The sequence below is a fragment of the Lissotriton vulgaris genome, chromosome 7 (assembly GCF_964263255.1).
Source record: "Lissotriton vulgaris chromosome 7, aLisVul1.2, whole genome shotgun sequence".
NCBI lineage: Eukaryota > Metazoa > Chordata > Amphibia > Caudata > Salamandridae > Lissotriton > Lissotriton vulgaris.
The window spans coordinates 1,441,158,594-1,441,183,357 of record NC_141695.1 but is presented as its reverse complement, the minus strand read 5'-3'; the positions used below and the strand labels follow the sequence as shown (position 1 = coordinate 1,441,183,357).

Below are 24,764 nucleotides of genomic sequence, written 5' to 3'. Positions count from 1 at the left end.
TTGAGTGAGCTACAGATTGAGCAGTAAGGGGGGGGACAGGTGAATGAAGTGTCACATGAGTGCAGGGTGAGAAGTGTGCTCGTGTGACTGCAGGGTGGGGTACAGAGTGAACAATGCAAGCAAAGTTTTAGTGCAGAGTGATCACTGTGAGATCAGGGTGAGCGGGTGAATGTTGTGAGTGCACGGTGATCAGTGTGAGTGCATTGTGATCACTGTGAGTGCAGGGTGAGTGGGTGAATGTTGTGAGTGCATGGTGATCAGTGTGAGTGCATTGTGATCAGTGTGAGTGCATTGTGATCAGTGTGAGTGCATTGTGATCAGTGTGAGTGCATTATGATTACTGTGAGAGCAGGGTGAGCGGGTGAATGTTGTGAGTGCATGGTGATTAGTGTGAGTGCATTGTGATCACTGTGAGTACATTGTGATCACTGAGTGCAGGGTGAGTGGGTGAATGTTGTGAGAGCATGGTGATCAGTGTGAGTGCATTGTGATCAGTGTGAGTGGATTGTGATCAGTGTGAGTGCATTGTGATCAGTGTGAGTGCATTATGATCACTGAGAGAGCAGGGTTAGCGGGTGAATGTTGTGAGTGCATGGTGATCAGTGTGAGTGCATTGTCATCACTGTGAGTACATTATGATCACTGTGAGTGCAGGGTGAGTGGGTGAATGTTGTGAGTGCATTGTGATCAGTGTGAGTGCATTGTGATCAGTGTGAGTGCAGTGTGATCAGTGTGAGTGCATTATGATCACTGTGAGTGCAGGGTGAGCGGGTGAATGGTGTGAGTGCATGGTGATTGGTGTGAGTGCAGGGTGCGCGGGTGAATGATGTGAGTGCATTGTGATCTGTGTGAGTGCATTGTGATCACTTTGAGTACAGGGTGAGTGAGTGAATGTTGTGAGTGCATGGCGATCAGTGTGAGTGCACTGTGATCAGTGTGAGTGCATTGTGATCACTGAGTGCAGGGTGAGCGGGTGAATGGTGTGAGTGCATGGTGATTGGTGTGAGTGCATGGTGAATGGTGTGAGTGCATGGTGATTGGTGTGAGTGCATGGTGATTGGTGTGAGTGCATGGTGATCAGTGTGAGTGCATTGTGATTGCTGTGAGTGCATGGTGATCAGTGTGAGTGCATGGGGATCAGTGTGAGTGCCTTGTGATCGCTATGAGTGCATGGTGATCGCTATGAGTGCATGGTGATCAGTGTGAGTGCATGGTGATCAGTGTGAGTGCATTGTGATCGCTATGAGTGTATGGTGATCAGTGTGAGTGCATGGTGATCAGTGTGAGTGCATTGTGATCACTGTGAGTACATTGTGATCACTGAGTGCAGGGTGAGTGGGTGAATGTTGTGAGAGCATGGTGATCAGTGTGAGTGCATTGTGATCAGTGTGAGTGGATTGTGATCAGTGTGAGTGCATTGTGATCAGTGTGAGTGCATTATGATCACTGTGAGAGCAGGGTGAGCGGGTGAATGTTGTGAGTGCATGGTGATCAGTGTGAGTGCATTGTGATCACTGTGAGTACATTATGATCACTGTGAGTGCAGGGTGAGTGGGTGAATGTTGTGAGTGCATTGTGATCAGTGTGAGTGCATTGTGATCAGTGTGAGTGCATTGTGATCAGTGTGAGTGCATTATGATCACTGTGAGTGCAGGGTGAGCGGGTGAATGGTGTGAGTGCATGGTGATTGGTGTGAGTGCAGGGTGAGCGGGTGAATGATGTGAGTGCATTGTGATCCGTGTGAGTGCATTGTGATCACTTTGAGTGCAGGGTGAGTGAGTGAATGTTGTGAGTGCATGGCGATCAGTGTGAGTGCACTGTGATCAGTGTGAGTGCATTGCGATCGCTGGGATTGCAGGGTGAACGTGAAAGTGAAGGCGAGAATGAGAAGTGAGTAGTCTGAAAGCAGTGTGCATTCCCAGAAACTTGAAGCGTAGGGTTTCAGATATTAGTTAAACTATTGCTATCATGGCATTAATCAGGGTTCGAGGGTGGAGGAAATAAATAATGTGCTGATCCTGCAACAAACTTCCAGTCTACTGATTAGGGTTACCAGCTCATTATTTTGATGGCCCAAAAAATAAGCAGTCACCTACAGCTGTATTTTTTGCACTTATCTGTGAATATTTAGAACAGCAAATATAAATAGAAAGCACTTTTAATTGTGTTCTAGAGATGCCTCAATGATCCATGACTTATAATTAAAGAGAATAAAGACAGAAAATTCACATCACTAATTAATACATACTTTTTTATTTATAACTCAATTTAGTGTCAAGAGCAGGTCTCTGCAGGATCTTTAAACAACACATAGCAGGCATGTTTCTTTTGGCAACCCAACTTTATATTTCTTTTCATTAAATGCATTCTCACACTACAGCAGTAAGTGTAAAAATACAAATGTAAGGAGCGGGGGCCCAGGGGGTACTGGAACCATAAAAAAACTAAGCTTTGGTAATCAGTTAACAAAGGCATGTAAATATGCTAATGGTCTTTAAAGACCTGTGAAAAACTCGGCCGGAGATAAGACTTCAGACACTGCCCAGCCGAGGCCCCAGGAGTGCAAGCTGCACTGCAGCAGCCCGGGCTGAGACACAGGATGGGGAGGAGGGGGGCTGAAGCCCTGGAGGCCAGGGCAGAAGTGACACTGTGAAGGCGCGACCCCCTTTGCATCGCTCCTCGGCCCCCCTGGGGGTCGCGTCCCACAGTTTGAATACCCCTGCTCTAGGGTCATGTGACCCCGGGATATGGGGACAGCTAGCCCAGGATACATGACCATCTGCTGCACATAAACATTCTGGGAGACCAAGATGTTAGTGACCCCAGCACTATCAGCAGGAGGTCCTAATAATTTGCACACAACATATTGCACTTTACCTCTTTACCTGTAAAACCTCGGACACTGGTTTTATTTTAATTATGCTGGGCAGGTCTTAACTCTTTTTACACTCATGAAATAATATGGTTGTCATTGTTTTTAAATCCCTGATACTCCATTCTGGTTGTAGTATTGATCGTTTTATCGTAAGCGAATTTGTTTTGAATAGTTCTTAGTCATGTAATGGTTTTAAAAATCGAACATGAATTAATGTAATCAGTAATCACTTACCTTGTGCTCGCCGCATCTCCAACTTAGCAATGCGGCGAGCGCATGGCAAGTGGTTTTATTTATTTATTTTATGTTCTCTATCCTATTGTATGTCGACTTCCACCCCCCACCTCTGCCCCAGCGTGCTTGCTTAGACGGGCAGCTGCTGGTACTAACTTTTCCCTTAACATACTTAAACTGCGCTTAAAACTGACCTCCCAATTTTCTCTGGTCCATGCGTGAGAACTCTGTTTTTAGTACAGATTTATATAGGGCGGACATGGACCACGTGCATTAGAGCACTTTACAAGCAAACCAGATTATGTTGCTCATTTTTGTTTTAAGCACAGGAATATTAAGGAGCTGATTATGAGGGGTGTCGGACTAGTGTGTGACCGCCATCATTGTAGGAACGGGACCAGCGAACAGGTAGTCGGCAGTCCCACCTGCCAAATTACGTTCCGACCAACGTGGCGGCAGTCGGATTCATGCCTCTTAGCATTGAGGTTTGTGTTGCGGTCCAGAAAAGGGCCGCAGCACAAGCCCCAATGCCAAAATGCATATTTGTAAAAATCCCTGCACCATGTGGCGCCTGCCACACGATGCAGAGATGTTTAGGGGGGCACCACAGGTGTCCCTCATGGCTCATAGCAGAGGGCCAAAAGGGGCAGGGCACCCTGCTAGGGGCCCCAAAAAAGCCCTTCCGTCAGCCTTTTCATGTTGGAAGAACCAACATGAAATGCCCGGCGGAAAGGTGGATCGTAATCCCCATGGCGGTGCCGGAGAAGGCACCACCTCCATTGTGGGGAATGCGATCCCACCGACCGTCTGACGGGCTCCTTGAGCCCATCGGAAGCTGTGGTCGGTCCCTTGGGCAATGCGGTCCAACCACCGCAACATAATGCGGATGTCTGACCAAGGTTGTAGATGTTGGTGGGAATGAAACCCAACAGCACGTCTGTGTTGGTCCCACCGACATTTTAACCCCTTGAGCACTCGTGACGGAAACATTCCGTCACGAGCCACTGGAGAACCGGGCCTTTTGGGCCTGGCGGCGCAGGGCACACCTTAAATCTCCGAGTTCACCTGCCTTGTCAGACAGAGACACGAGACACTCTGTTAGGCGTAGAAAACCAGGTTTATTAGCTGCAGCTAAGCACAGTTGTCCCAGAAGTACAGAGTAGGTTCTCAGGAGACTGCCACTTTATTCCGTGGCGCACAATCTTTTATAGCACACATATTTACAATGTATACTCCCAATGCCTAAAAGGCTAGCCAATAGAAAAAGTTGGAAAACAAGCTATCAAGTATCTCAAATACGCCCTTCTTTCAGACCCTGTGTTCACCCCTCCCCTCAAATTAATCAGTGCTAGTGCCTACAATCTAATTTGCAAGTGGCAGGACGTATTTGTGTGCCTCAAAGGATAGTTATGTAACAAGAGAATACAAGGAGAGAATAGCAAAGGCCAGTCGGATAAGATAAAGTAAGGAAAGAATAGGGAGACCAAACAGTCAGTCGAGACAGGGATCAATCAGCCTAGACATGGATTAGTGAGCTCGGCCAGACCCTAACATCGGTTTCGTAAACAAAGGCAGGGAGTTACGTTAAGTTTTAAGAGACACGTAGCAGCTGGAAAAGGCAAAAACACTCCGTTCGTCGTGCTGCCTGACTGAGGGCAACACAAAATGGCGACGGAACACAAAATGGCGGCCAAATACGGGACAAAGTCGAAAACCGAAGAACCTCAGGCCCTCCTTTTGCCATTACTCAGGCAAAACACAAATGACTCAAGTTAGTCTGAGTCGATGTCAATGGTCATGAGGTCGTCGAGCTGTTGCTGCAACATCATTTTAATGTTCTCTGTTTTCCGTGACACAGGCCTTGGGACACAGATGGTGGCACAAAGACCGCAGATGGCAGGGCCACACTGTAAACAAAGACAACAAGAGAAAATGATGGCCAAAACCATTCCAAGGAAAGTTAACACCTTCCATTCCCATGTGGACAGTGGTCCCCAAAACCATCCCATCACAGACCAATCTCTTGTGTCCTGGTGAATAGACTCGGAAATTACGTGCAATTTAGAGATGGCTTGGTATACCAAAGGGGCATTGTCAGGAATATAAATGAAGCAACTAGACCGATCAATTTACAGACTCCTCCACGATCTGCAAGGACAATGTCTAGAACCATCCGGTTCTGCAAAGTCATAAGGCGGTCCGCTTGAAGTTCGGCTGTTAGATTACTCAAGGCTCCAGAAGTCACATTGTCACATTTAAGGCGTATTAGCCCCTAAACTACATCTCCCAGAATGCCTGTGTGTAGTCTGTCCTCTCTTTCTCCCTATCCGCTCTGCCTCTGTTTTCTATATCTGCCTCTTCCTGGAAGCACTCGGTGCTTGTCACCTGTAGTGTCTGCCCTTCGTGGTTATTGGATTTGACTAGCTCGCAGCGTTGCCTGGATAACAGTTTCATCCTGCTTTTGGATTCATCTGGCAGTCGCCTTGTACGCACGCGGTGTGTGCCGTGTTTGAGAGTCAGAGGGGAGAATCTCTCTGTTTCAGCGGAGCTTCGTGAACCTTGACCCGCCACTTGGAGCCACGCTGGAGAGCAGGGTGAGAGACGCTCTCTGCACACGCGGTGGTTCCGGGACACAGACGTAGACTATTTGGTCCTCGATCATTACGAAGGTACTTGACATACATTAAGGAGCCATAACTTTAAGAGCGGTTTTCAGCTCTTATCTATTTTGTTCGTTTTTTGCTTAATCTGGGCACAGCTTCTCATTGACTATCCCTAGAGCTGTTGAGAGGCTCGGATTGTTCAGGGGATATCACGAAGGAAGCAAGAAGTATTGTTTCCTAACGTCCTTTCCGGATTCTGTTGGAATATCGCTACTGAGCTGAAAGAGATTTCCTTCATGAGCTAAGTCGCATTCTACCTGTTTAATTCAATAACTTTGAGAACTCATACCTTTAGCTCTTCAGTGCCGAGTTAAGGAGTAGATTGTTTCTTTTCTATTTACTTTATTTTTTCCTTTTGTGACCTTTTCAACTTGGATGCTTGTGGCGGCTATCATAAGTGAGTGCTCACAATTGCACAGACATATATATACTTAAGTGTATGGAATACAGGGGGGGTGTATTTATGTGTGTCTCTTGTGTTTTTCTGCAGGAACCAGGACACAGCCCTAATGAATGGTACCTATCCTATTGTCTCGCGCTGTAGATGGTTTCTGGCTGCCTGCCCTTTATGTTTATTTTCTCCACTTTTCCCCTTCCCTGGGTGAGGACCTCAGAGGGGAGTGTTCATGTATATGACTCACTTGGGGTGCCGCTCCTAGGGAGGAGAGAAACTAGCTACGACATCGCTCCTGCTGTACGTGATTCTCAAGTTTAGTCAATCTGCCGTGTATCGTGCTACACATTTATTGTAGCCTCAACAACACAAACTAACTGTCTAATGTTTCTGCTATTGGCCATTGGGCCCCAGAAAGGAAGAAACCCTTTGATAAAGTCTCCTCCCTCTTGTCCTGCCGTGTCTTCGGAATCAATAACCCCTCTGCCATATCTTTTTCTGTGATGACCTGAAGGAGGAGTGTATGTCGGAGGGAGAAGAAAAGCCACATAACACGTTCCTGAAAAATAGGTGGAAAGCCACGTGTAGGTTCTGTCGTGACAGACAAAACATGTGCCTTGAGATGACACTAACGGTGAAGAAATCTGGGGTGAATAGATGTATGTATGAGAACAAACACTCTTTTCCTGTTGGTTTTTAATATTTTGACCATTTATCTGCAGACATAAATTACCTCGATGAGGTACGGTCCAAATTGGTGGGGATCTCCTTCGTCTAGCCTTATCTGTGAGGTTAGTAACGTAACGAGTCACGTTCCAACCATCATACGCTCGTTTCTCATCAACAGGAATCTTACCAATTGCGGCAATTCTAGCGATGGCCACTATTCCCTTTATCAAAGAACTATGACTAAAATCTGCTCCACCACCATATGGACCACCAGGAGGATATCGAAGTTGATTCTGGTATGCATTAGAAAACATGGCTAAATAAGCCCAAGCGGAACCTTCGTAGGAAAACGGAAGGACTAAATATGGCATCCCTTTCTCTGTGTTATGGGGCATGAGTCCACAAACCCAACAGTCAGTAGTATTGACTACCAGTTGATGCTGATGTAACAGCTGTATGAATGAATTATTAAAGTATTCTGTTCTCCTAATTTGCTCGTGCTCTGGGAGTGTATGGAACTGATGCGGGGAGGCAGTAGTAGAAAAAGGCAAAGAAACAGAAGGAGAAACAGGTGCTTGCTGCATAGTGTGGACAACCCAACCCACACAAGCCAATAAAATACATGAGCATATTAAAATACACAAGGTTATGCCACATGGACTAAACAACAGTTTCTTATATTTACTTTTCATTTCTTGCTTTTTATCATTCTTTTCAACTTTAATATCCATTCTCTAAAGCGTTGCTCACGGTAATCTTCCTGGATCACTTAGTTGTGGTTATTAGCCGTCCTATGACACTGCAAGTCCTGCAGACCTACTGTCACTACTCAGGTCACAGCCTAAGACTCCTACCGTGACCCTGCAACTTGATGGATAATGAAAAAAATGTCTCTCAAAAGTGTAACCAGAAAAAGAAAAAAAAGAAAGAGTTCAATTGTTCTTAATCAGTCTAGGTCTTAGGTTGTACCGGGTCATGTCAGGTACTGTTTGCTCTCGAAACAAAGTCTCTGAGTTTGTTGTGTTCAATCGCAAATGTGATGGTACAGCTTCTTGTAACACGTCGTCGTCTTCTTTTTCAGACCTTGTCCGATCCAGACGTGCACTACTGAAAGGTACCAACCGAGGGACCCTTTTGCCCTCCCTATCACCTATACCCTTGCGGACCCACTGGTCAAAAAGCACAGGCAAAGGTACCCTTTTGCAGTGCACGCCATGGATCCAATTCTTCTTTCCAACGACTTTTACTGCTGTACGTGTTGCTAGAAGAACTTGCCGTGGCGGCCCCCAACGGGGTTCCAAATTCTTTTTCCTCTGAAAATTTTTCAGACAGACCCAGTCATCAGGTTGGATGGAGGGACCTGGATCTGTGGAGGCCTCCGGCAAAGCGTTTTGAACCTGTTGTGGAAGAACACGAAATTTAGTGGTGAGGTCATGTAAGTAGTCAATCAACATAGCATACGAAATATCAGAGTACTTTTTAGGTCGAGGGACTCCCCAGACGTTAGCTGGGCGCCCAAAAATGACCTTGTATGGGCTGAGTCCTAAACGAGAGGGTACAACTGTTCTCGTATATAAAAGTGCCAAAGGTAAAGCATCGGGCCAAGCAAGACCCATGCTGGCCTGAATCTTTGCCAGTTTGAGCTTGAGGGTGCTATTATAGCACTCTACCAAACCTGCTGACTGAGGGTGGTTTGCCGCATGGAATTTCTGCCTAATACCAAGACCCGCACACACCTTCTGCATAATTTGGCATACAAATTTACATCCATTGTCACTCCAGACAATTCGCGGCAAACCAAACCTCGGGAAGAATTTCTTCAAGAGGACTTTGGCAGTGGAAAAGCAGTATTATCCTTTAGGGGGTAGGCCTCTATCCATCTGGAAAAGGCACTCACCACCCCCAGAACATACTTAAGGTTATTACAAAGTTCCATATGAATGTAATCAATTTGAAGTACCTCAAAAGGATATGTAGGGGGAGCAAAATGACCTGCTGGAGTTGGGGTTCCCTTTCCTGGATTCTGCATCAAACAAACAACACAATGTTTCACCACATTTTCCGCACATTTAGGGATTCCTTCATTCTGCCATACTGGAGCCAGAAGTTTGCATATCCCTTTCGCACTGATGTGGGCTAGACCATGTGCCATAGTAACTACAGGCAGTACATAGGCGTCTGGTAACAGCCAACGCTGGTGTTCTGACAATTCCGTCCAACACCCTGTCGCGTCCAACATTCCCGTACTTTCTCCCCACTTACTCAATTCCTTCTCTGTAGCCTCTTCTTGAATCATTCTCACACTTTCTATTGTGTCCTCACACATTCCTCCTTCTCTGACCTATCTTGAAGGGCCTGCAACATACATGCGACTTGTAGCATCTCTCGCTGTTTCTTTCGCTACCTCGTCTGCAAAAGCATTCCCGCGACCCACATCATCAGTGATCCTTTTATGTGCACTACACTTTACTATTGCTATTTGGGTAGGCAAAGCAAGTGATTCAAGAAGGTCAGTTACCAACTGACCATGCTGTATCTTAGTCCCATGGGAAGTAAAGAATCCTCTTTCCTTCCACAAGTGACCGAAACTATGAGCCACGCCATAGGCGTATTGGCTATCGGTGTACACAGTCACTCTCTTTCCCTTAGCCAACACACACGCTCTCGTCAGTGCATCAGCTCAGCTGCTTGGGCTGAATTCTGTGTAATGCGTGCTGTCTCCACTACTGTATACAAGGTGGTAACAGCATAGGCCGCAGTTGTCTCGCCATTAGGAAGCTTGAAACAAGACCCATCCACCCAAAGGATCCCATCCGGGTCCACGAGTGGTGTATCTTTTAAGTCTATTCTGCCGTTTGTTTCCTCCTCTGTACGGAGAAAACAATCATGCTGTTCTTGGGTGTCTTTCTCTTCTGGAAGGGTAACAGTGTTGCTGGATTCAAAGTATTACATCGCTTGATGTGTATATGACTAGCCAAGAGCTTCAGCTCGTACCCAGACAAACGGGCACTCGTGAGATGTTGTGTTTTCGTTCTGTTCAAAAGAGTATCCACTGCATGTGGTACCATAACAACAAGAGTGTTATTCAGTACCAATCCAGCAGATTGACGAATGGAGATCGCTGCTGCTGCTGTAACTCTGAGACAACTAGGCAGTGCCTTGGCTACTGGATCCAATGTAGCCAAAAAATAGGCACATGGCCGCTGTTTGTCTCCAAATTGTTGCGTTAAAACTGACAATGCACAACCTTCTCTTTCATGAACATAGAATGTGAAAGACTTACTGTAATCCGGAGTACCTAACACAGGGGCAGAGCACAAGGCAGAACGTAAGTCAGAAAAACTCTTCTGACATTCGTCAGTCCAAGAAAGAGGTTGGGGTGTGTCTTTCAGAGTAAGTGCCAGCAGAGGTTTAGCCAACAAAGAAACATTTGGAATCCAGTGTCTGCAATAAGAGGTAATGCCCAGAAAGGCAGGCACCTCCCTTTGTGTGGATGGTACAGACATTTGTGCGATTGCTTGAATACGTTCTGGGGTCAATCGCCTTCCCTCCTTCGACAAGAGATGACCTAAATAGGTAACCTCTTGGGGGCAATATTGTAGTTTAGAGGGTGACACCTTGTGATGTAGGTCAGACAAATGACGCAAAAGTGAAACAGTCACATTCTTACAAACATCCTCTGAATCAGCAGCAACTAACAAATCGTCCACGTACTGAATAAGAGTGGCACCTGGGGGCAAAGTAAAAGCATCAAGCTGAGATTTCAAAGCCTGACTATAAATGGAGGGGCTCTCACAATAACCTTGAGGTGCACGTTTGAATCAAAAACTTCGGCCTCCGAGAGAGAAGCCAAAAATATCCCTACTCTCCTCAGCAATAGGAATGCTGAAGAAAGCATTTTTAGGTCAATAACTGAGAACCAAGCAGCTGAAGCAGGTATCATTGTGAGCAAGGCAGTGATATCTGGGACAATAGGAAACTGGGGGACAACAGTTTTGTTGACCTCCCGAAGATCGATCACAAAACGATATACAGGAGGCTGAGAAGGATCAGTGCGTTAAAGAACAGGTAGAACAGGACTATTGCAAACATTTTCTCTTGTTTCTTCAACCACATCCTTCTGAACTAGATCATAGATGATAGCCAACAAAGCTCTTTCACCATCGCTAGAAATCTTATACTGAGGAATGCGTGGTAATTTAACATTAGGCTTGACAGTAACCACGTACGGTGGAATTTGGAGCAAACCAACATCATTCGGACCCGTAGCCCAAAGCGTAGAAGGAAGTGAATGCAATTCGGGTGGGAGTTGATCCTTAGACAAATACATAGGAGAAACCAACTTCTCACCTAGAGTAAGATGTACACCAGAGGGGGAACAATACAATGTTGTATGCAGACGTTTAAATAAATCCAAACCCAGCAAATTCTCACCGCAACCAGTCGTTAAAATGAGCGGGGCCTTCAAATCATAAGGACCAATGGAGATAGGCAAAGGGCAAGAAACCGGGTTGCTAACTGGGGCGCCAGAAAATCCTACAGAAGCATTTGTTAATCCAGACAAAGGTGCCCCAGGGAGTTTGGAGTGAATGATAGAACTCATATCACCAGTATCCAAAAGAAATGGCTCTGAAACACCCAATGCAACAATATTAACATAAGGCCCATTCTGATCCACTGGAACTGATACGACTCCCTTGCTTTGCCCATGGCTGTCCTAGTTAGTGTGAAAATCCTCATTCTCACTTTCAACACAATAATCGTCATTGTAATATTGTGCAGAGTGAGTATTCTGCTGGTCAAAATAATTCATAGAATTCTGAGGGGGAAAAGAATGCTGTCCCTGAGACAACGCACCTCGCCCTCTACCTCTGGGTGCTGATTGAAAACCACCACAACCTCGCGGTCCCGACAATCCACTATTACGCTGCAATAAAACCGGACAGCTATTCTTAAAATGACCTTCCTCCTTACAATAGGCACATTGATTAGGACCTAGAAAAGGTCGCAGAACAAAAGGTTCATGTTTCTGTAACAACCTCTGAAACTGTGGAGGCTGTTGAAATTGGCGCTGAGTAGACGAGGGGGATAAGCCTGTTGCAAAAGAACCTTTGTTTTTAGTTCTTTAGTCTTTTTCTCGAGTTTATCCTTTTCCTCCTTATCCCTATTCTCGTAATACTGAGCAGTGGCTAATATCTGGGCAGACGAAGAAACGGCCCACGCACTTCCGGAGTCTTTCAATTTATGCGATAATTCTGGAACTAAATTAAATACAAATTTATCCACGAATAAGCGCTGTCCACCCTCAGTACTCATATCTTGACCACTATGGTCGATGAACGTCTCCTCAAAACGGGTAAAGAAATCGGAGACACTCTCATCTTTTTTCTGTTTACATGCAGCTAGCTTATCCCAATTAACACGTAAGGCAGGCATCATCGTTTTCATTAAAGCGATGATTCTACCAGGTAATTGTGCAATCAAATCATCGGGTTTAGCACCACCTACTTGTGCTGCATCCGCGGCAGTTATAGCAGCCCAATTACCGCCTAAAGCTTGGCCGTGGTCCTCCCTACGAATCCGAGCCCATAACGCTTGTGGGACTACATTTCCCATCAGCATATCAATATCTTCCAAATTCATAATACATGCATCAACAGTCTGGGACAGCTCTTTATAATACCCAGCAGGATTTTTATGAGGATCCGGTAAAGACTGTTTAAGCGCCAAAACTTCAGATCGCTTCCAGGAGACATGTACCCATATACGCTGGAAATGAGCAGGGACACGCGGAACAGCGCCTGCCTGCGGAACCTCTTCTCTCCATACTGGAGGAACTTCTCTCATAGGATAATGCTTCACTTTCTGTTTAACCGCAGGATCAGGTTCAAGAAAAGCCTGAGAAGAAAATAAAGACCTGAAAGTGACAAGTGACATTACGGCATCCTCAACTTCGGAACCCACAATAAGTCCTTTATCAAATTTAGCCTGTACGTCTAACAGACCCTGGGGAGCTAAATCCAAATCCATATCCTCCCATACTTTGACAAGAGTATCACACATAACATTAAAAAAATATATCTCTGCTTGGGCGCATTCCACTGGAGAAAGGTGCTCAGGATATCGTGCGCGCTATACTGTGGACCACTCATGATCCATTTGTGAGCAAGAGAGTCCAATATAACTCGCTCGTCGGAACCTAGGAGTTGAATACGGGATTGCCTTCGAGAAAGAGCAGGAGTCATGTTAAAAGTCTCAAAGAAGGGGGAGAAAAGGCCAGAAACAGTATCGACCAATCGTCTACGAACTGTGGGAGAATCTGACAGGAAAACGGGAGACAAGGTATCAAGCACAGCAGGAGAGGGGCTAACAGTTACAAGAGGAACCGAGGGTAAAGGAGACTGAGGTACAGAAGTCGGTGGCAAAGGAGGCGGGGGTGGCAATACTAGAAGCGGCAATTGTGGAAGAGACGGATCAACTGGCTGAACACAGGTTGCTGGACAAGTGGTAATAATGGGGGTGCATTAGCACCTGCTACATAGGGTGGAGGCAATCTCAACAAATGGGACATTAAGGGATCTTCGTCAAGATCCTTACTCTGTGGGGGAGTAGGCAACACAGGGTAACATCTATCTATTGCCATACGATGCTGTCTTTCTGAGACTTCAATCGCCTGATCAATCTCATTATTTTTAAACTGCTGGGCAGCCTGTATAATCGTCATACCTTGCGCTTTTTAGAGACAGGGATCAATCAGCCTAGACATGGATTAGTGAGCTCGGCCAGACCCTAACATCGGTTTCGTAAACAAGGGCAGGGAGTTACTTTTTAACAGAAGAGACACGTAGCAGCTGGAAAAGGCAAAAACACTCCGTTCGCTGTGCTGCCTGAGTGAGGGCAACACAAAATGGCGATGGAACACAAAATGGCGGCCAAATACGGGATGAAGTCGAAAACCGAAGAACCTCACCACGGTGGGGCTGTGCTGGTGACGGAATGGTTCCGTCACAGCCCGGCCGCTGCGCCTGCACAGCGCGTTCTATTGAGCGGGCGAGCCGTGACAGAACCATTCCGCCACAGCGCCACCGCGGCTCGTGACGGAGTGGTTCCGTCACGAGCATGGTGGCGCCGCGCGAGCCCCCTAGCGCCGCGGCGGATATAACCGCCAAGGGGTTAATCGGCCCCTAAGTGTTCCAGTTTAGGGGGGGGGGGGTTTGCATTGCAAGCTAGGGCTTGTTGTCCTGTTCATAAAGTCAGGGCTAAAAGACCGAGGGCCAGATTTACAAGCCCCTTGCGCCACTTTTGGGTCACTTTTCCCATGTTAAAAGTGACGCAAAAGTGGCGCAAGGGGCTTGTAAATCTGACCCCCAAAATGCCAAACCAAACAATTCGGACAGAATATGCTATTCATTCAAGCATGGAGTCACTTAGGAAAACTGAGCCATCTGAATATTACCATTCAGGTCATTCCACATGCCTGTGTCCCGCCACTAAACAAACTCCGCTACCCTCCCAGGCCTCAGTGACACAGCACTGTAGGGTGTTGTTACATATTTAGGGTGAGATACATTGATGTCACAGCGCTATGGCACCCAGTTTTTAGACCTGTACTCATGGTGACCACCTCACTCCAGGTCATTGGGTCACTCTAGGTCACTTTAGTCCTGAACCTTTCACCCACAAGTCATTGTTTCAAGAATGTTAGTCTAGTTATTTCAACGGAAGCAAAACAATACCACGACACCCAGAATGTATTAGGCTATCAGTCAAAAGTCATGAACTGGAAAGTGTTCCTAATGAGCTGGAGGGAGGTGGGCATCCAACATTTCCTACTTGAAGTTTAATTGAGTACAACTCTTGATGCTGTTGATTATTAATTCATAATGGAGGATAGGCGAGAGTTGCCTCTGAATTATTTTGTTTCCAGTTCTTTGTATTCACTTACGAAAGTAATGTATTCTGGGAGTAGTAGTGTTAGTTCACTTTATTTAAACTAATAGGACAAACATATCACAACAATCACATGTAGAAGAAAAGCCAGGATTGTGAAAAGTGTGTCACAGTAACATGGACTCACCTTGGAACCCAAGGGTTTGGAATGATGACATGGAGCCATATATCAAAAGTTCTGTTTCTGATTTAGCATCATAAAAAGTGGCAGGTGTGGTGGTGGCATTATTATTGTAAGTCTACCATACCACTGACGCCAATCTTTAACCACCAATACATAGTATTCCACTTAATATTTCGTGAGCCCCAGTCCTGTCGGCGTGCCTGCTGCGCCTTTTAGTTAAAAGGAGTCGCAGATGCTACTGGACCGACAGCTTCCTCGAGCTCTGGGCTTTTACCCGAACAGTACTGTCATATCTGCATATCTGCGTCCATGATTTACAACGGTATAAAAGTGAAACTACTGTTCCCACAATGCAATTTAAAATGGGCTAAACATCCAGGACTGGCTGAAGTTGTTACACGTGAAATTGAGTCACTTGACAATTTGAGCGCTGGAGAAGGAACTAAAAGCCCCGTAAACACTTTGAAGTCTCTCGCGGATGCGGACTTGTGTGAAAAGGCCTCATTGAAACTGCTTAGCCAGGTCATTATAATGGAGAGATTTTTTTCGGTGTGTTTTTTCGTGCACGTGGGCTTTCTTAGAGCGTTTGGAACGCCTATCAGGGCCTGTACCTTTGGGGGCGTGTCCCTTCAGGCTAATTAATCTAACCGATCTCACCTGGAAGGGATTCTTTTTGCTACAAAAGTCACCGTTTCCTCTTCTTGGAAGTCTGTCTCTCTGCGTCTAGCCGTTTGTTAACAGGTATGGTGGTTGCGCTTTTGTCGTTATTCTGGGGCTTTTGGGCTACACTGGTGGTAGAATACGTCAGGTGAGAAGACACTGGGGCCGTTTTCTTTCTTTCTTCCTTTCTTTATAAGGATTCGGGTGAATAAAAGCCGCTTTGCTGTTCGCGAGGTATTTTGTTGTTTTTAATCTGCGTTGAGTTTAATTTATAGAGACCAGAGTTTCTCCTAGTGATTTGTTCGGGCTGTTAATATTGTCAGTGCAATAGGAGGGATGTGTGTTTGTTTGTCATGTACGATAGGGACAGAAGGAGTTACATCTACTGTACAAACTTTTTGTGGTCCTGGTGAAGAGCTAGTCTGGGGGGGAGGGGGTTGTGTAGCGCCGGTTCCCTGTCAGGTGCAGTTGGGTATGAACATCAGGGTCTCCAGTAGTACCCAGGGCTGGAATAATTGATATATAGGCATCTCGGTGTTCATTATCAGATTCTGCAGGGGGTGAGCATAGTTTTGAGAAGGGGCTACTGTATGTGCTTTAACTAAAAAGAGAATGCTCGAGGCTTTTGGGCAGAGTACTCTAGTTTTCCAGGTCTCTGCGTGAGTAGCTTATACCAGCTAGGTTTTCGCTTTGCATTCTGGAACTTGCAGTCCTCTTTCTCATTGGCCATTAGGTCCAGAAGGCAAAAAAATAACTTGGCCTGGATGAGCTGGCCACGTAAGGAATTTAAGGGCTCTGTTCATATGGGAACGGCCTGGGCATGTGCTTTAGCAATTTTCAGGCCAATGCTTATATTTCCTGTCTGTAGTGCATGGGTCGTACTGCCCCCTTAACGAGGTCGCAAAATCAACATGGCCTCTTAGAGAACTTGTGCAAGCAGTGTTCCCTCCGGTTTCACTTTACCGGAGACGTTATCTGTTTCTTGAATTAAGATTTCTCTGAACCGGTAAATTGAGGGAGGGACTTGTTCTCCTGCAGGTAATCCGGGCTTTATCTTTAAACTGCTAGCAGGCCTTTCTACAGACTCTTTATGTTGACCTTAAACAGGGCACCTGGAAAAAACGATGTAACGCTACCAGTGCTGTGCGTGGAGTATGTTGTTAATTCCTCCGCACGATCTGCTCGTTAATCCATTTTGCTTCCTCAGTACTTGTTTTGTCCTGGTGTTTTGCAAAAAATGCAGTGCTTTAAATGGGCCGGGTCATGTCGTCCTCATCACGGCAGTTCTTAAAAGCAGGTTCTGAGATGGGTCCCTCTATTGCCCTCGTCCTCAAGGTGAAAGACCTCCACTCTGAAGCACTGCAGCTGCTCTAAACCTTTGTAACTTCAGAGACTAGTTTTGGTTCTTTCAGTCATATCATTTCACAACTGAAGCATTTAGAATATTATATACAACAAAGCGTTTGTTGCTTCTTAGTTATCTTAAGCAACAAACATTTGACAAATCCAATAGTCCTGGCTTGTTGTAGGTGAAATGTTACTTGTATTACATATCTGGCAGCAAGGTGTTGGACGTAAGAGTTTAGTGATATCTCTTGGATCGTACCATGCTGAAATTTGGTCATGAAACTGTGTAGAGCAGGGTTGTCCAAAGCCGGCCCTGGAGGTCTGGACCCATGCCAGATTTTTAGCATATTCCCCCATTAATTTAGAGAACTTCATTTATGGCATGCATCTGGCCCTCCAGAACCAACTTTCACGTACGCTAGTGCAGTGTGCTTTACATTTTTTTTATTTTTTTTGTTAAATCCGACTTTGAACAGGTGGTGCTTGACTTGAGGTATTTCATGAAGTCTTCCCCCCCATGTGGATTTGTGTGATGCCTAGGTGGTATTTGGTGAAGTTAAGGTATCTTACACTATTTGGCTCTTTAGTCTATGATACACTGGTCTGCTGTATTTTGAGGAAAGCCTAGGTCTGTAGGTGGCAGTTACCCAAATCTAGTCTATACAATCTTTCTAACAGGGACCATGTTTAACTAACTAGCCTATCTGCAATCCTGTGAAAGATTCTCTAAAGTAGAAAGTGTTTTTAACCTGAAACTCAACTCACTGAAGGTTAAGGCAGGAATATACATTATGATCAACCCTATCAAATGCATGTTTTGTAACCAGGGTGATGCCACCATACAAGTGTTTATCCAGAGGTGAAACCTTAGGCTGAGGGTTAGCCTCAAAAGCCAGTGCAGCCTTTAAGTCTGACTCTTTAGCCCCATTGACCCTTGCACCAACCTGCTTTTTCTAAGCATCTTGGTGGCTCTGGTAATACATGCCTCCCAGGTCACTCTCCCTCTGCCTGATCATCTCACAGGTGGGAAAGATGAAGGCAGCATTGCAGCAGCGTGTGGTGTTGGGCTACTTCACCTTTGGATATGACCTGGCCTCCTTGGCCAATAAACACGGCTGCTGAAGGGAAGTAGAACGAATGTAATTGGCAGAGTGCAGGCATCTGTGACCTATAAGCAAAGGGTCAGAACTACAGAAGATAAAGACAATATCATGAGGTAAATGCCATGGACACTTAAGCAAGGAAAATTGGTACCATTCCCTAGGTTCTGTGGGGGGGGGGGGGGGGGGGTGATTGGGTGTCAAGCAGGATACATAGGATCCTGGTGTTGGGGGAACTGGCTGCACTGTGAGGGCTATGCCCATGGACAGTCACTGGAGGCCCTCAACATTGTGTAACGGGTGCAGCCCAGAGGCGGAGACACCGCAGCGCATGCATACAGATCTTTCTGAAGAGGTTGGTGCCTGCTAGAGCATAGTTACTTAGTTTGTGGCAGGCCTGCTCCAAACACTTGTTTATTGGGAATTGCTTCTAATAAAAACCCAAAGAATTGAGAACCTCCAGTTCTTTGTAAATAGGGCCCCAAACTTTCATTTTGGTCAAATTTCCCAACTAAATAGCCAGGCTGCATCTTCACTGTATTGATCTTGGTTTATAATGCTGTATATTACTTTCTCATCTGACCTAATCAATAGGGCCTCTAAGCTAGTGTTTCCAAATTAACTGGGGAACATTGTTTTTTATTTTTTACGGATTTATTTTTTCTCACTTGTGTTCGTGTGTTTCTGACCTGGATGAGTCCAAACACCTTATAGTTTGTTTACCGATTAAATAAAACTATCGCAATATATTAACAATTACAGAGTGGCTGGCTTCTTTTCCGTGGACGATTGGTAATTGATATACTTCTGTGTAATAGATTGCCCCCCATCTCTTTAACACTAACTTGGCCCAAGAGCAATAGATTTCTTTATAAACTAGGGTTTATATTTTTTGTTTTGCACGAGTAAATTGATGTTGGCTCAATATCCATCGATTCTGGCCACATCTCTCTAAAAAGATCATACAACGTTCTAACTGGTGATAAGGGCCTCAAACACCATAGCAATCTTGAGTGTACCCGTGTAAGAGAATAGAGTGCTTGTGAGAAACGGGTGCAGAGAAAGAATTGGTGCAAAAGGAGTTAGTGAAACGGTCGGTTACTGGTCTAAAAAGGGAAAGTAAGTGGGTGTTGGAACGGGAATGAGGATTGGAAAGATGCAATGGAATAAAACATTTGTGAGGGGCGTTTCGTTGCGAGGACGGGAAACTGGGTAAGGAATGTGTAGGACCAAAGAGCCTTTCAGATAGGGGTGTAAGAAGGGGAACCTAGAAATGTGGAGGGAAGAACCTAGCAATGTGGAAGGAAGATGCAAGATATAGAGGACTGTCTGGATGAGTAGTGTGTGTTGATAGAGAGCAAGGTGTCAGAAGATGGGCAGAAATGGGTATCGGTGAGGACCGTATGAGATGAAGAGGTTTGAGAAGTGGTGAGGCTCATGTATTTGAGAAGGCTAGAAAAAAAAACTTGAAGCGTCACTGAGGACAGTGCGACACGAGAGCTGGGGCAATGTTTGGAAATGAGAATATTAGTTGGATGTCAAGGCTACCAGCATTAGAGCTTACCAGCAAAAGTGGCACTATTGCTAGAGTGAGTGGTACAGAAAAAGTTACCTTTAACGACTGATGGCAATGCTTATGCCTGTCCTAGGTGGTGGAGATAAACAAGCTCCCTAATTTTTGGTGACTCTTACTGGTGGATACTCTATTCACCTTTTTAATATCCCCCTGGGTGCCATACTGTATCCAGAAGTATTTAAAGGCTGATCTCACAAATACTGCGAAGTAGTGCTCTGCATTGGCAATGTTCCAGTCTAGAAGTGATGGACCAGAGGCCCCCAAATGTCTCACTTGTGCGTTAACTTCAATTTCTTGCTTAACTTTCTGTGCTCTCGGACGTGGAGCATGAAACAACTGTCTGTACAAGTGTGCAAATCTACAGTGGGACATTTTTAGATGCTAATAAGAAACCAGAGAAATGGAAAGGCAGTGACCAATGTGCAATCAATCATGTACTGAAATGAGCCTGTTCACCTTTTTAAAATGGATACCAAAGAAGTACTCCACCCACACCACCTTTGGTGGAGTGGACGCAAACCAGCAAATGTTGCTGGACTGAACAGGCAAAATCCTCTTGCTGTCAAGGTGGTAGTGCTTCATCAACATGCCTACGTACCAGTTTGACATCAAAATCGGGCACTTCGCATGCCAGTACAGTGGGAGCTTAGATGACCCTGATAGAACCATACCTCAGTCCTTTTTAGAGTCTGCTTCTTGGCCAATGAGTAGGAAAACTTAATACACTAGCCAGTAGCCACATTGGGTGGATAATGTGGCACGATATGGTTTGATTTAGCCATTTTAGCAACTATTAATTGTCTATGCAAAGTTGCAACACATTTGTATAACTTAAACATCCGTGAGACAGCAATCAGACTGTATGGTGACCGGTTAAAGTTTGCAAAGGTAGCTGCTGTTGCTGCTTGGGATTTTGTAGCATGTACTAACCCTATCCATTTGAGCTAGAATCACTATTTTCAGGGAGTTTGGGTGACTATTCAAATTATGCAGCTGTTGGTGCGTTAAGAGACAAGCTAGAAATACATGATTGTATAGACACCACTGCTGCAAGTGTCCTACTTCTGAAATGGCAAATGTAGCTTTTTTGGTAGGCGAGCAAGGGTTAAACATCCCAGTGGTTGATTGGATGGAGATGCCATCTTAACACTAATGGGCACTAATAACATTAACATTGATTGGATAAACAAATGGGCGGGAAAAAATGTATCCGAACAATGGGTGCAGCTGAGGGGACTCCGCGAAAAGACAAATCTGCCGATATGCTCCTCTGATCCTCCGCCTAGATTCTGATGTGCTTTAGGATATGCCTTGACCTAGCGCTGCTCGCGAGTGCCGCCAGTTCGAATGAGGGGGTTACTAGGAGGCCTATATTTTCTGTTCGGGATTCTTCCACTGCACCCCACCAAGGGGTAGCAAGTAACGTGCTAATATTACCCCAGAGACCACCCCACCAGGTTTGGATTGGGATCAAAAATCAACCAGGGCACACCCAAAAAATGGCTCACGTTTGCATATTGCCTTTCCGCAAAACAATGCTTCAGCGAAGTTTTATGCAAAGAGGGTGTGGGGGCATGTTTTATTAAATTCATTTAGATAAAAAAAATGCAGATGAGTTCACACTACTGAGCCACACCACTCATGAATGCAAGTGAGACCACACACATGAATGCAAGTGAGACCACTTCTGCTCAGGCCCTCGCTCGCTCAGCATACATTGAGGTGGCCCAGCAAAAGAAAGGGAGTGATACCTCTGCCCATCTTCCTCTACAAAGGCCACTCGGGCACCCACAGGGCCGCGGGCGGCATCCTAACACTAGACGGCCCCCAGGCTGCCCCAAAAAGCTGCTCACAGCTAGAACTCCTCTTCCAGCCCCTTGCCCGCTTAGCAATCAGACTCCCCAACTGCAGAATAGTAGCTTGGACAGTGCTTTAGCACACTATGATCCGTCAGCAGTTCATGTCTGCAAAACTAGGGTACTGACTGGATTGTGGTTGGGGCCCGATGCTATAGTTTATAAAGAGGGCAGGATCGCAATGGTGGAGACCTCGTGGGTCTTAGTAGTTTGGAGGGACTGTAAGAAGTGGGCCTTCTACTGCTTGGGTTGACCCAGGCCTTTACTTTGCGGTAGGGGCTATGGAACTGATCTAGCAGCCATTTGATAAGCAGGTGTTCAAAGCCAACCCCCCCCCCCCCCCCACTCCCTTACTAGAACCCTCATAGTGAAGTGTTCAATGAATGCTGGTATGTTTGTGGAATTTATTTTTTCTCATCTCCGGGGGGGGGGGGGGGATGGGTTGTCTGTTTTTCCAAAGAAACATAATATTAAGGAGTATAGAGGTCCACCTGGTATTGTTCCAAACCAGTGACTGGTTGCTTTTTTAGCACTAAGCTGACCAATTTAGCTATAGCCTTTGGATGCAGCTCATGGTTTGTGCACCCTACTGGGCAAACATTGGAGTTCCTTTGTCTAAAGGACAGAAGGTGGCGAGGGGAAATCCCTGAAATGTCTGGGCCACCACAATGGGAAAAGACTATGGAATGTGGTTCAAACAATTGCCAGTGATATCATTCCACTATTGCCTTTTTCGTTTTAATGTGACTCTAACTTTTGACTACTCGAGACCTAGTTGGCCTGCTCTGTGCCCTCTGATCCCATCTGCTGCTTTTCAATTAGTTTTCTACTAGGAAGAAACATGTCTAGGGTTGCTAGTTTTCCTGTTCAATGGAGACCTGGCCTGACTGTTTAGCAGGACTGTTATGTTGTAGAATAGTATCTCATTTTGTCTGAACCTAGTCAGATCATTGAAATATTCCTTAATACACTATCTTTTTTTTGTTTTGTTTTAGGGTTCTTCTTTGTACTATTTCTCACGATGTCCTGCAACTGGAGTGGTCATAGCTCGCACAGCCGCAGTGCCAGCTTCTTGGTACCATCTGCCAATGTCACTCTGACGGAGTTGATGGAAAATGGGTTTGTAGCTGACTCGTCAAGTTACTTTATTTCAACGCCGTTTCACAGCCCACGTGTTGAAGGAAATGGAGCCCTCAAAGTGAGGTGCAGTAGTCACAGCAGCAGCCTGCACGTGCCTACATGTAACCCATCGTTAATGGAGATGCTGGAGAACTGCTTCATGGCTGATCTGTCCATCAACTCCACCTCTTTCCACAGCTTCTATGCAGAAAATGGCTCTGCTTTGAAAGTATTTGCGATGGCAGAATCAACTAAGTTGGCGGCTGACGAAATGCAGAAAGGTTTGGGCACATCTGATAGCTTGGCCTCCATATGCAAGACTCCAGTTGCCCCAAATGCACCACTCTTGGACTTGTCCTCACTCGTTTCAGAACATAACAGCAGGTTCAACAACTCAATTGTTGACTTCTTTTGCGATAATAAGATCTCCACCCCTTGCAAGTGCCAGGAGAAGAAGCCGCTGCCAGTGGAGAGTCAGGATTCTAAATCGCTGGAGACCTCTGAGGTCATGGTCGATCTTTCAGGGCTACAGAAACCCACTCCGCTAGTATGGGAACTTTCCGAAATCAACCTACCATTTGACAACACCTTGTCTCTTGATACCAGCATAGAAGAATGGAGATCCCCAAGCAGCATGGTGGCAGAGTGTGCATCGCCCATATCAGTGGAGAAGTCTTCTCTTGCTTCTGCAATGTCTTTCAACTGGACTGGGGCAAGGCCCAGGAAAACCAGCAGTCTGACCTTCAAGTCTTTTGCTTATGACTCTCAATTAAAGGAGCAAGAGTTTGGAGCTTCTCTGACCTCACACTGCATCAAACCATTTGACTTTGCTATTCCATCTCCAGATGATCGATGGTTTGATAAACGCCAGCTTGTAAGGTCAAAGATTCAGAAGAGCTTTCAAATGTGATCCTAAATTGTTTAGGCTTTCAGATTTGTACATCCTGTCACTTAACTTCTCTGTTGCATGTAAACCTTTGATGGCTATGTACACTGCAGCTGTGACTTGCAGATGGCTTACAACTCCTATTTATGCACTTCAACCTTTAAACCCTAAAGCCAATTAGCTGCCCTTTACCAGCAAGCTTTCAGAACTTTAACCACTTTCAAGGAATGTTTGTAGAAAGTGTTTGTGAAGATTGGTGTAAGACTGGCTTTATGCGCACCATATTTTGTAAAATTTTAAGCATATGTGAATATAAAGATTATTGTAAAATTATTAAATAAAGATTTATTAAGGTAATACTCACACGCTTGTCTTGTCGGTTTCACAATAGTCCTCTGCATAACACTATGTAGAACATCTTGGTTGTAGCTTTTAGTCACTTTTGACATGTTTAAAATAGAAACGTTTTGATAAAATCTGCAAATTGTGCAGCATGTTATGGATTATGTGCTAAATGTAGTCAATCCATCACTATGCGATACACTTCACTGCTGCACAATCACTCATATTACAATGGCATTGGTTATCTAGGGGACCAGGATACCTCAACACTACCCAAAGGAGGCACCAGCAGAACTTGCAGAGATTGTCGAGTTGGTGGAGCAGATTTCTTTTTTTTTTTTTTTTAGTCGAGTGAAACAAGCTTGGATGGAGAACACTCATTTAGAAAACGTTCTTCTGTCAGATCCTTGTGACACAGCTCAAAGAATTAGGCACACGTAAGAAATAACAAACACACATGATTAAGCAGTGATCTTAAGGCAAAAAACCCACTGCCCTTCCGCAATCCAACTGCCATCGTACCAAACTAGTGTAACAAACTGCATCCGAGAGGGGCCGTCTCGCCTTACTGTACCCTTGTCGTCATTTTATGGGCAGTGACCCCCAAAAAACAAGCTGCTGAGGGGAAGGGGATCCAAGGAGCTGCAGCCCAGTGCCCTCCATGATTTGTGTGCCCCAGCCCCCAAGCTGGTGTGCCAATCACCCGATTGGCTCAGGAGTACTACCCTTGGTACTTCTCCTGGGGAGTCTGCTTTGGAGGACTCCTACGCTAACTAGGGGTGAGTTTAGGATTCTAGTTTCCGCTATATGGGTGTCCAGGGCAAATAAAATGAATTTTTGTACTTGTAAAGCACACTTCTACCCCAATTGGGGTTTCCTGGCGCTGTAAGTGTACCGCTGTGGAACCTTGCCTGGCTTTTCCCTGTGAAATGTCCACTCCTGGACACCCCCAAGGTGAAGCCAGGCATC

General features: G+C 45.5%; 1 protein-coding gene across 1 annotated transcript; it reads left to right on the top strand.

Annotated features, from left to right (window-relative positions):
• Positions 1-15,578: 15,578 nt before the first annotated feature.
• LOC147705799 (uncharacterized) lies at positions 15,579-23,816 on the top strand. Its single transcript, XM_086928982.1, has 2 exons — positions 15,579-15,650; positions 22,444-23,816. The coding sequence occupies exon 2, from the start codon at positions 22,470-22,472 to the stop codon at positions 23,475-23,477; it is 1,008 nt and encodes a 335-aa protein (XP_086785108.1). The 5' UTR covers positions 15,579-15,650; positions 22,444-22,469; the 3' UTR covers positions 23,478-23,816.
• Positions 23,817-24,764: the final 948 nt, after the last annotated feature.